The sequence below is a fragment of the Sus scrofa genome, chromosome 1 (assembly GCF_000003025.6).
Source record: "Sus scrofa isolate TJ Tabasco breed Duroc chromosome 1, Sscrofa11.1, whole genome shotgun sequence".
NCBI lineage: Eukaryota > Metazoa > Chordata > Mammalia > Artiodactyla > Suidae > Sus > Sus scrofa.
In genome coordinates, this window is record NC_010443.5 from 230161619 (window position 1) to 230174804 (window position 13186).

General features: G+C 36.0%; 1 protein-coding gene across 1 annotated transcript in view; it reads left to right on the top strand.

The window, feature by feature from the left end:
• VPS13A (vacuolar protein sorting 13 homolog A) overlaps positions 1–13186 on the top strand; it is a 262005-nt gene that overhangs the window by 92280 nt on the left and 156539 nt on the right. The window contains 3 exon segments of the mRNA XM_021065108.1: positions 1491–1572; positions 3070–3227; positions 3622–3778. Of these exon segments, the coding sequence (XP_020920767.1) occupies positions 1491–1572; positions 3070–3227; positions 3622–3778 (397 nt within the window).

A 13186-nucleotide genomic window follows, 5' to 3' on the forward strand; every position in this document is an offset into this window, starting at 1 on the left:
TTTCCCCCAAAGGAATTCAGAGAAGAACAAACACGAACCCATGAACCTATGATATGATATGTATCTGTTATATATTTGTGAAATTCTAATTAAAACTAAGATGAGATTGCCAGTGAGAATGGCAACATTTAAAATGTCTGTGGGGTTTCTCGTTGTGACACAGTAGACTGCTGCAGAGGTGTGGTTCGATCCCAAGCCCCTCATGTTGTGTTAAAGAACCCATTGTTGCAGCAGCTGCAGCATAGGTTGTCCTTGGATTCTGTCTTTTGCCAGGGAACTTCCATATGCTGTGAGTGTGGCCTTAAAATATATATATGTATATGTATTGAAAAATAACAAAATGTCTGTAAACACTAAGCATTCATGAGGAAGTGGAGCCGTACAAACTAATATACTGCTGGCGTAGTACAATGTGTTGGAAACGCTTGGTGCATATGTCTTTGAAAATCTTACATGTGAGCTCCTATGTTCAGGGATGCTTATCGTGAAAATGTGAGTAAAAGCAAAAATCTGTTATCAGTACAATATTTACCAACAGTGTAATGGAAAAAATAAATAGTGGTTTATTTATCAATGTGGTGCAATATATAGCAGTGAGAATGAGTAAACTGTCAATATGGAATAAATTTTAGAGAATATTTCGTAGAAGAATGTTCACAGGAAAATGTATGTAATTTAGTGCTTTTTTTTCCAAGTTTAGAAAGAAACAAGTTAATGATGTGTTACTTAGAGAATCAATCACTGGTGGTTAAAAACAAGTAAATAAAATATATCAATTTTTAAAAATGTATACTATATTTCCCAGAACAATAAAAAAGTAAAAATAAATTTACTAAAATAGCTTTTTTAAAAAAAAATTTATTTATTTGTTTTTTTAGGGATGCACCCATGGCATATGGAGATTCCTAGGTTGGGGTCTAATCGGAACTTCAGCTCCTGGCCTATACCTCAGCCACAGCAACACCAGATCCAAACTGCATCTGTGACCTACACCACAGCTCATTGCAACACCAGGTCCTTAACCCACTCTACGAGGCCAGGGATCAAATCTCCCTTCTCATGGATGCTAGTCAGATTCATTTACTCTGAGCCCCTACGGGAACTCCTAAAATATCTTTTAAAAAATTACAAATGAAACTGCAAACTCCTCAGCTACAGAGTCTTTAAATTTTGAGGCTTTTGGTTGTTCCTCATGGATATCCTAGAGTTGGCTTCCTTATTTAGTAAGACCTTCAGATGTGTTTAAAGATTTCTTTCTACGAAGTCTGTCAACAAGGAAATGATTATAACAATGATTCTGTAATTTATACTTAGCCTTGAAATTGTAAAAGCACTTCTCTAAGCCTACATTTTACAGATTACTTTTCTAATTCAGACTATGTGTTTTCCAGTTAATTCAGATTGAGGGTGTGTGTGTGTGCTGTCAAAATTGTCTTAGAACTTAGAATAAAAGTTTGAGCTAATAGACAATGAATTAATTTTTCTTCCAGATTCAAAGATCCACATCTTTGGGAACATCACAGCTCTCACAGAAAAGAATTCCTGTCTTGGAAATTCCATGTGTTGAAGATGGTAAAATGAAAATACTTTAGGAAATTTTTCTTCACTATAAATATATTAGAAATGTAATTTTCATTTTGAGACCACATACAAAATTTTAGGCAGTAGCAGATATTTGCATATTATCTAAACTTCACAGAATTTCTTTTAGCATAACATAATTGGATGTTCTTTAAAGTTGTTTTTGCAGTGGGATTTTTTGGTATATAAAAGTTGAACACATAATCACAAGGACTGCTAGTAAGTTAATATCTTTATCCTATTGTGATCTGAGACACCCCATGAAACTTTGTGTCTAATTTACAATATATTACTTAGCTTTTGGACATCTTCATTATAGTAATTTTTTTTTTTTTTTTTACTTTTTATATTTTCCTTTTTTGCTATTAAAGGAAAAAAAAATCAAGCCTTAGTATGTGCATTCTGACATGAAAACTGGTAAATATTTTGTTAAGAAATATGGAGTTCCCATCATGGCTTAGTGGTTAACAAATCCGACTAGGAACCATGAGGTTGCGGGTTCGATCCCTGGCCTCGCTCAGTGGGTCGAGGATCCGGCGTTGCCATGAGCTGTGGTGTAGGTCACAGAAGTGGCTCAGATCTGGCGTTGCTGTGACTCTGGTGTAGGCCGGCAGCTACAGCTCCGATTGGACCCCTAGCCTGGGAACCTCCATGTGCCGCAGGTGTGGCCCTAGAAAAGACAAAAAAAAAAAAAGAAATACATGCTTTTTGTTGGCCACATTGGATGTGTTTTTATCCTTTTAAAACTTTAAAAATTGCTAAATGTTAAATAACAGAAAGTGCCACATTGATCCTCAGTTTTGTAGAGAATGTTTTCCTTTCAGTGTAGTGATTGGGGTGAGTGAGTAGCCAGGAGGGAGGGGAGGAAATGTTTGGCGATCATCTCCTGTAAATTCAACCTTATGTTCTTAGGGATATTCTTAGATGGTTTTAATTTGCTTTAAACATTCTTTTAATGGTTTTACTGGATTTTGGGTCTTTTTAAGAACATGTTGTAGAAATTTTATTATCATATATTTATTCCTGTTTATTCATATACCTGTGAAGTAGCACTTGACTTCAGTTTCTCCATTCAAACTTCAGGGGCTGCCTTCTGCTTTTAATACTGCAGAGTTTGTAACTAAGTGCTATTTTGCTTTCCAGGTAGAGTGAGCATATTAGTGTGTTTCTTTGAGTATTCATTATGTATGTAATGATTGACATTGGCATTTGCTATAAAATTTTCCTTAGCAATTTTTAGACTAGAGATTTTAAAGGTGATGCTCATTAAGCTAAAGATTACATTTTGTAATTTTCCATATTTTTGTCATCAAGAATGTTATTCTTTCAGATATAATCTCTATATCCTTTTCTATTTTCTCATCCTTACATTTGGTTTTTTTGAAATAGTTTTTTAGTGTTCATATTTATTTCAGAAAAATTATTAAAATATTATTATTAAATCAATCATTCTGATTATTGACTTATAAAATGTCCTGATATATTTAGATTCAGATGATGAGGAGTTTTTTGATGCACCATGTAGTCCCTTGGAAGAGCCTGTTCAGTTTCCAGCTAGCGTTAAATATCCTCAACAGAAAAAACTTCAAAAGCTGGATTATTCAAAAAATATGATTGAGTATAAAATAAGATTTGAAGTGCCAGAGGTATGTATTATATGTACCATGATAAAATTAATATGGCTTATTTAAATCATTGGTCATTTCCACTATTCACAGCTTATTTATATAGTCTCATTACTCATAAGCAATGTTGTTTTCATCCTATTTAAGCTGAATCTAGATGTTCCTTTGCAGTTCTCCCTCCCCTTTCTTTGAGGATTAACTTCCTTAATCAGGAAATAAGGGTTCAGATGTATTGTTATTTGGTATATATTTATTGAAAATAATTGTACAGTGTGTGGATTGTATATGTATGTGTGTGTATAAAATCTTTCTGAAAATTTAAATACGTATCATTCATTTCATATGTAAGCTTCACAAATCCATATGTAATCATCATCCACATAAACTTCTAGTGGTGTTTCTTTTTCTCCTCCAGGTTTTTATTCAGTTTTGTCACCCTGTTGGAGATTGTGAAGTACCTGTGGTAGAAATTGATGTCTTAGGATTGGGCACAGACATTGAGTTTAGAACATTTGATTTGAAAGCAAATGCCTTTTTGAAAGAGGTCTGCTTAAAATGCCCAGAATATTTCGGTAAGAATCTCTGTTTTAAATGACGAATTAATTAATTTTATTGTTTGATTACCTTCTAGGGAGTTTTAAATTCTCTAGATGTTTAGTCAGTCAGTACATTTAATAAAATATTATCAAAAAAACACGAGTTACTCTTCAACTTTCATATTATACTTTGGAATGTAGGGGTTAGAGTAGAAAGAAAATAATTTAAATTTTAATATTATATTAGTTCCTATTGATATCGTAGCAGTTTAACATGAACTTATTAAAGTTCTGGAGATCAGATGTCTGACACAAGTCTCAACAGGCAAAAATCAAGATGTCAACAGGACTGCCTTTTGGGAGGCTATAGTGGAAGATATCTGTCCTTGCTTACTCAGGTGTTGGCAGAATTCAGTTCCATGTGATTTAAGTATGTTTTCTAGCTCCCTCTAAAGTGAAGACTAGTCTTCTTGCCTATAGGCCTCTCTAGGTCCTTGAACATAGTTTTTTAAACTAGAACCATTATGAGGTATTAGACCTTTTCATGTTGTAATGTCTCATTATTTTATTGCTTCCACTCTTAAAAACTAAGATAATTTTGGGGGGATTAGAGCATGGACATCCTTGTGGGAGGGGTAAGTAATTATTCTGCCTACCATAAACAATTTATATCCCAAATCATAACATATAAATTATATAATATCTTAGAAAATATTTGCTATAGTAGACATTTAGTAGAGATAGATATCTAGATAGATTTTGTTTTTTAGGGCCTTACCCCTGGCACATGGAAGTTCCCAGGCTAGGGATCGAAACAGAGCTACAACTGCTGGCTTACACCACAGCCACAGCAGTGCAGGATCCAAGCCTATTCTGCCACTTGCACCCCAGCTCACAGCAACACAGGATCCCCAATCCACTGAGCGAGGCCAGGGATTGAACCCTCATCCCCATGGATTCTAGTCAGATTGATTTCCATTTGCCACAATGGGACCTGCCAGAAGAGTGTTATTTTTATTTTCTGCTTTACATTTTGGGGTTTTTCCTTGAAACATAATTCTGAATGGTTCATCAATTCCATCAGAATATTAAGACAGACCATTCATTTGTCCATGGGATGCTTTTTATTTCTTTTTCTTGTCTAATTGCTGTGGCTAGTACTCCCAATATTATGTTGAATAAAAGTGGCAAGAGTCAGCATCCTTGTCTTGTCCTTGATCTTAGAGGAAAAGCATTCAGCTTTTCACTGTGGAGTAGTATCTTAGCTGTGGGCTTGTTACATATGACCTTTATTATGTTGAGATACATTCCCTCTAATCCTGCAAAAGTTTTTATCCTAAATGGATGTTGAATTTTGTCAGATGCTTTTTCTGCATCTACTGAGATGATCGTATGATTTTTATTCTTTATTTTGTCAGAATGGCCTATCAATGAATTTGTAGATATTGAATCATACTTGCATCCTTGGAACAAATCCCACTAGATCATGGTGTTTGAGCCTTGTAATGAATTGTTAAATTTGGTGTGCTAATATTTTGTTGAGGATTTTTTCCATCTATATTCATCAGAGATATTGACCAATAATTTTCTTTTCTTGTGGTGTCCTTGTCTGGTTTTGGTTTCAGGGTAATGCTGGCTTCATAAAATAAGTTTGGAAGTGGTTCTTCCTCTTCTGCTTTTTTTGGAGGTGTTTTAGAATGGATTGGTATTAGTTCTCTTTAAGTTTTTGATATAATTAACCAGTGAGGCCATCTGTTCCTGAATTTTTATTTTTTGTTTGTTGGACAGTTTTGTTTCAGTTTCCTTAGAAGTTATTGCTTTATTCAGATTTTTTATTTGTGGATGATTCTCTTTTGGAAGGTTATCTGTTTCTAGAAGTTATCCATTTCTTCTGTGTTGTCCAATTTGTTAACATATAAATATGTCCTGTATGGGTCTTTATGTTTCTGTGGTATCAGTTATTACATCTTAATAACTGATTATATTTGTTTGAGCCCTTTCTTTTTCATGGCGAGTCTAGCTAAAGGCTTGTCAGTTTTGTCCAGCTGTTAAGTTACATTAGTCTTTACTGTTTTCTTTTTAGTTTCTATTTCATTTATTTCTACTCTGCTCTTTATTTTTTACTTCTATTAACTTTGAATTTTGGTTTTTTTTTCCACCTTGAGGTGTAAAAGTTGTTTGAGCGCTTTCTTATTTTTTAAAGTAGGCATCTATGCTATTCTGTCTTAGAACTGCTTTTGCTGCTTTTGGTATGTTGTATTTCTATTTTCATTTGTCTTAAAAGTATTTTTTATTTCTTTTTCAATTATTAATTGACCCAGTAGTAAAACTGTCACTACATTGTAGAAGACACAATATTAGGTGTACAAAAACTCCAAAGACTCCACCAAAAAATTGTTAGGACTAGTAAACAAATTTGTTAAAGTTGTAGAATACAAAATCAACAAAAATATTTGAATTAAGAAAATAATTCAATTTACAATTGCATCAAAAATGACAAAATACCTTGGAATAAATTTAACCAAGGAAATACAAGACCTATCCACTAAAAGCTATAAGACATTGATGAAAGCATTTGAAGATGGCACAAATAAATGGAAAGATCTGTGTATCTCATGAACTGGAATAATTAATATTATTAAAATATCCATACTACCCAAGGTAATCTACAGATACCATGCAATCTCTATCAAAATACCAATGGCATTTTTCATAGAACAAGAACAAGTAATTATAACATTTATATGAAAACATGAGAGACCCCCAGATAGCCAGAGCAATCTTGAGAAGGACAAAGCTGGAGTCATCATGCTCCCTGATTTTTAACTATATTACAAAGCTATAGATGTCTAATCAGCATGGTACTGGCATAAAAAGAGACCCAGTGGTCAGTGGAACAAGATAGAGAGTCCAGAAATAAGCCTAAACATCCATGGTCAATTAATTTATGACAAAGGAACCAAGAATATACATTGAGGAGAGGGTAGTCTTTTTGAATTGTGCTGGGAAAATGAGATAGCCACATGCAAAAGAATGAAAATGCATTACTATCTCATATCATAAACAAAAATTAACTCAGAATGGATTAAAGATATGAATGTAAGACCTGAAACCAGAACTTCTAGAAGAATACATAGCCAGCTTCTTGACATTGGTTGTGGTAATGATTTTTGGTTCTCATTCCCACAAGCAAAGGCAATAAAAGGAAAAATAAATGTGACTACATCAAACTAAAAGTCTTTTGTGTAGCACAGGAAACCATCAACTAACTGAAAAGGCACTCTATGGCATAGGATTATATAATAGTAATTCATATATATGATAAGGTGTTAATATCTTAAATAATTAAAAGCTCGTACAACTCAATTAAAAAAACAGTCTAATTTAAAAATGAACAGAGGATCTTTATAGGCATTTTTCCAAAGAAGACATAAAACCAGCCCACAGGTTCATTAAAAGATGCTCAACTCACTAATCATGAGGGTAATGCCAGTCAAGACCATGAGCTATCACCTCACACGTGTTAGAATGGCTGTTATCAAAAAGACAAGCAGTAAAAAGTGTTGGTGAAGATCTGGAAAAAGGGATTCCTTGTGCTTAGTTGGTGAGAATGTAAATTGGTGCAGGCAGTATAGAAAACAGTATTGAAATTTGAAATTCCTCAAATACTAAAAGTAGAATTATCTAACCTGCAAGTTCTACTTCTGAGTATTTATCTGAAGAAAGCAAAAACACTCACTTGAAAAGATATGTTCATCCTCACATTCATTGAAGCATTATTCACAATAGCAAAGATATGAAAACAACCCAAGTGTCCATTGATTGGTGAAAGGATAAAGATGTAGTATATAGATATCATACAATGCCATTCAGCTGTAAAACGCAATTAAATCTTGCCATTTGTGACATCATGAATGGACCTCGAAGGCATTATTGTAAGTGAAATAAGTCATATAGAGAAAGACACAATATGATCTCATACGAAATCTTAAACAGAACAAAACACCAAAGTAATGCAGAGAACAGACTGGTCAATGCCAGGGCTAGGGTGGTAGGAGCTGCACAAAATGTGTAGAGGGGGCTCAAAGGTACAAACTTCAATTTACAAAGTAAATAGGTCCAGAGATGTAAAGTACAGCATGATAACTATAGTTAATAATACTGTATTGCATATTTGAAAGTTGCTAAAACAGTAAATCTTAAAATACTCATCACAAGAAAAAATTTTCTGGTCTTTTTAGGGCCGCACCCATGGCCTATGGAGGTTCCCAGGCTAGGGGTCTAAACGGAGCTGTAGCAGCCGGCAGCTACAGCAATGCCAGATCCAAGTCATGTCTGTGACCTACACCACAGCTCACGGTAACGCTGGATCCCTAACCCACTGAGTGAGGCCGGGATCAAACCCACAGCCTCATAGTTCTTAGATTCATTTCTGCTGCACCATGATGGGAACGCCACAAGAAAATTTTTTCTTCTTTTTTTTTTTTTTTTGCCTTTTTAGGGCTGCACTCATAGCACATGGTGGTTTCCAGGCTAGGAGTCGAATTGGAGCTGTTGCTGCCGGCCCACGCCGGGACCAGGGCCACAGCAACGCCAAATCCTAGCAACATCTTCAACTTACACCACAGCTCGTGGCAACGCCAGATCCCTAATCAATAAGTGAGGCCAGGGATTGAACCCTCAACCTCATAGTTCCTAGTCGGATTCATTTCCACTGTGCCACAACAGGAACAACAGAAAAAATTTTCTAAGTAAGTGTGAGGACAGATGTTAACGAAACTTATTATGGTTGTCATTTCACAATGTATATTAATAAGGAATCCCTTTATAAACCTGAAGCTAATACTTTGTTTTATGTCATTTGTACCTCAATTAAAGCAAAAGGCAAATTATTCATTAGTCTGATTTCATTATACTCTGTTGCCACATAAGAACATTATGTATGGAGATGACATTAAAATTATTTTAATAGACGTTATTTTTAGAGCACAATTCAGTGCACAGTTGATGCAGAGATTTCGCTTATATCCCTATACATGAATAGCCTCTCCCAGTATAACTATTCTTCACCACTGTGGTTACATTTGTTGCAGTTGATGAACCTGCATTGACAGACTATATCCAAAGTCTGTTGTTTACTTGGTTCAATGTGGTGTTGTGCATTTGAAGGATTTGTATAATGACATGTATCCAATATCATATCATGCACAGTGGTTTCATTGCCTTAAAAGTCCTCTGTGATCCACCTATTCATCCTTTCTTGGCTTCCCCTGATCTCATGCTTTTATTTTGTCCACAGTTTTGCCTTCTCTGGATTGTCATATAGTTGGAATTGTATAGTAGCCAGACTTTTCAGACTGGCTTCTTTCAGTTACGAATAGTTATTTAAGTTACTGCTGTGTTTTTTCATGACTTGATAGTTCACTGAAAAATAATCCATTATGTGATGTACTACAGTGTATTTATCCATTCAAGTACCCAAGTACACATTGGTTGCTTCCATTTTACCAATTCTGAGTTTACATCCATATGCAAGTTTCTATTTAGACATAAGTTTTTAGTTCCTTTGGGTGGATACCAAGGAGCACAACAACTGTTGAGTCTGATAGTAAGTAAATGTTTAGTTTTACAAGAAACAGTCGGAGTTCCTGTCGTGGCTCAGTGGTTAACGAATCCGACTAGGAACAATGAGGTTGCGGGTTTGATTCCTGGCCTTGCTGAGTGGGTTAAGGATCTGGCGTTGCCGTGAGCTGTGGTATATGTCGCAGACTCGGCTTGGATCTAGCGTTGTTGTGGCTCTGGCATAGGCCAGCGGCTATAACTCCATTTGGACCCCTAGCCTGGGAACCTCCATATGCTGCTGGTGCAGTCCTAGAAGAGGCAAAAAAAGAAAAAAAAAAAAAAAAAAGAAACTGTCAGTCTCTAAAGTGGCTGTACCATTTATTTACTATTCTCCTTGGTAATGAATGAGAATCCCTGTAGCTCCACATTCTTGCTAGTATTTGGTGTTAATATCTTGGATTTTGAGAATTCTGATAAGTCGTATAGCATACCTGCTGTTTCATTCCCCTGATTAAAAGATATAGAGCATCTTTCATGAGTTTATATGCCACCTGTTTGTGTTCTTTGGTGAGGTCTCTGTTATTAAAGTTTTTGGCATTTTTTTTTAATTGTAGTGTTCGTTTTCTTGCTGAATTTTTAAGAATTCTTTGTGTATTTGGATAATAGTTATATATATATATATATATATTTTTTTTTTTTTTTTTTGTCTTTTTGCTATTTCTTTGGGCCGCTCCCACGGCATATGGAGGTTCCCAGGCTAGGGGTCTAATCGGAGCTGTAGCCACCGGCCTACACCAGAGCCACAGCAACGCAGGATCCGAGCCGCGTCTGCAACCTACACCACAGCTCACGGCAACGCCGGATCATTAACCCACTGAGCAAGGGCAGGGACCGAACCCGAACCCGCAACCTCATGGTTCCTAGTCGGATTCGTTAACCACTGCGCCACGACGGGAACTCCAATCATATATATATTTTGCAGTTTTTTTCATCCTCTTATAGCCTTTTACAGAGCAGAATTTTTAGTTTTAGGGAAGCCCCGTTTATTAATTTTTTTCTTGATCATGCCTTTGGTGTTATATCTAAAAAGCCATTGCTAATCCAAGGATGTCTAGGTATTGAAACTTAATAGTTGTGTATTTTACCTGCAGATGTGTGGTCCATTTTGAGTTAGTTTTTGTGAAGGGCGTGAGGTCTATTTCTAGATTCTCGGTTTTTTTGCATGTGGATGTATATGTAGTCCATCAGTGTTTGTTGAAAAAGACTTGTCTTTCTCCATTGTGTTGTTTTTGCTCCTAGTCCAAGATCAGTTGTGTATGTTTATGGAAGTCTATTTCTGGACTCTCTGTTCTGGTCCGTTGATACGTTTTCTCTGTTCTTTTGCTAAAACCACAGTTACCAGTTCTAAAGTCATGTAGTGTCAGTCCTTCAACTTATTCTTCTCCTTTAATATAGATCTGGCTTGACTTTTGACAGTATTATATGATGATAAACCATTGTAAGTTAGAGACATTGTTTGTTGAAATTCATTTAATTCCCCTGATATAGCAAACATCTCAGCTCAGCCTAGCATTTTTTTTTTTTTTTGTCTTTTTTTTTTTGTCCTTGTGCCATTTCTTGGGCCGCTCCTGCAGCATATGGAGGTTCCTAGGCTAGGGGTCGAATTGGAGCTGTAGCCGCTGGCCTATGCCACAGCCACAGCAACACGGGATCAGAGCTGCCTCTGCGACCTACACCACAGCTCACGGCAACGCTGGATCCTTAACCCACTGAGCAAGGCCAGGGATCGAACCCACAACCTCATTGTTCCTAGTCGGATTCGTTAACCACTGAGCCACAACGGGAACTCCCAGGCTAGCATATTTTAAACATCCTTAGAACACTTACATTTGCCTACTGTTGGGCAGTATCTCCTAACACAACGTCTGTTTTATTATAAAGTGAAGACTGTCTCATATAATTTATTAAATACTGAAAGTGAAAAACAGAATTATTGTAAGGGTACATGGTTGTAAGTTTATCTTTTTTTTTTTTTTTTTCTTTAAACTTTCATGATATGAACCATCTTAAGTCAAGGACCTTCAGTTGCATTGAAGCTATAGACAGGGTTAGGAATAACTAACATTTTGATACTGTTGTTTTCCTGATACTATTGTTTTCCTGTCAATAAAAGTGTGTCTATCTCCATTTTTTGGATTTTGACCTTACTCATTAGAGTTTTATAGTTTTCTTCATATAATTCTTGTACATATTTTTTCCCTAAGAGCTACATTTTTGGGGTGCTAATGTAAATAAAAATTTTGTTTTTAATTTCAAATTCCACTTTGTCCATTTTGATATATATGAGAACAGTTGACTTGTATCCTACAACCTTAGTATAAATAGGTTTATTAGTTTAAGGAGTTTTTTTTTTTTTTTTTTTTTTTAAATTAAAGTCTAGTTGATTGGAGTTCCTGTCTTGGCTCAGTGGTTAACCAATCTGACTAGGAACCATGAGGTTGCGGGTTCAATCCCTGGCCTTGCTCAGTGGTTTAAGGATCCAGCATTGCCTGAGCTGTGGTGTAGGTTGCAGATGCAGTCAGATCCCACGTTGGTGTGGCTCTGGTGTAGGCTGGCAGCTACGGCTCCAATTGTACCCCTAGCCTGGAATCTCCATATGCTGTTAGTGTGGCCATAGAAAAAACAAAAAGACAAAAAAATAAAAAATAAAATATAGTTGATTTACAATGTTGTACCAATTTCTGCAGTACAGCAAACTGAGTGCCTCAGCCATACATATATATACATTCTTTTTCTCATTATCTTCCGTCATGTTCTATCCCAAGAGATGGGATATATTTCCCTGCGGCATACAGTAGGATCTCATTGCCTGTCCATTTTAAATGTAATAGTTTGCAGTACCAGGAGTTTTTTTTATTGTTGATTGTTTTGAATTTTGTACAAATTGGATCATGTAATCTACAGAGACAACTTTATGTCTTCCATCCCAGTCTGTATGCCTTTTACTTCTTTCCTTACTGCATTTGGCAAAATTTCCAGTACAATGCAAAAATTGGTGGCAAGAGTTGTGGGACATCTTTACATTGTTCCTTGTGTGAAAGCTTTGAGTTTCTTACCATTAAGTGATGTTGATGATGTCAACTATAGGTAATTTCAAAGATAACACTTGTCAAGTTGAGGGAGTTCTCTCCTTTTTTTCTTTTTTTTGTTTTTTAGGGCTGCACCTGCGGCACATGGACGTGTCTGGGCTAGCCGTCGAATCAGAGCTGCAGCTGCCGGCCTATGCCACAGCCACAGCAACACCAGATCTGAGCCGAATCTGCAACCACAGCTCATTGCAACACCAGATCCTTAACCCACTGAGCGAGCCCAGGGATGGGACCCTCATCCTTGTAAATACTAGTCGGGTTTGTTATTGCAGAGCCACAGTGGGAACTCTGAGGGAGTTTTCTTTTATTCCTAGTTTGCAGAGAGGTTTTATCATGATGGTTTTTGGATATTGTTCAAGGATTTTTCTGCCTCAGTTATATGATTATATGGTTTTTCTTCTTTAGCCTGTGGATGTGATGGGGTATCTCAGTTGGCTTTCGAATGTTGAGCCAGCCTATCATCTTAGGGTAAATCCTACTTGGTCATGGTGCATAATTTTTTTCCACACTGTTGAATTTAATTTCTTCTTATTTTGTTAAACATTATTGCGTCTGTGTTAATGAAAGTCCCTATCCTTTCTCTTCTTCCCTTCCCCAACTCTTTTTTTTTTTTTTTTCAGTCTGTATGTTTGTTTAGGGTATTTCAGGTTTCGTAGAGTAAGTAAGTATTCTCTTTCTACACTCTGAAAGAGATTGTAGAGAATTGGTATAGTATCTTCCTTAAATGTTATTT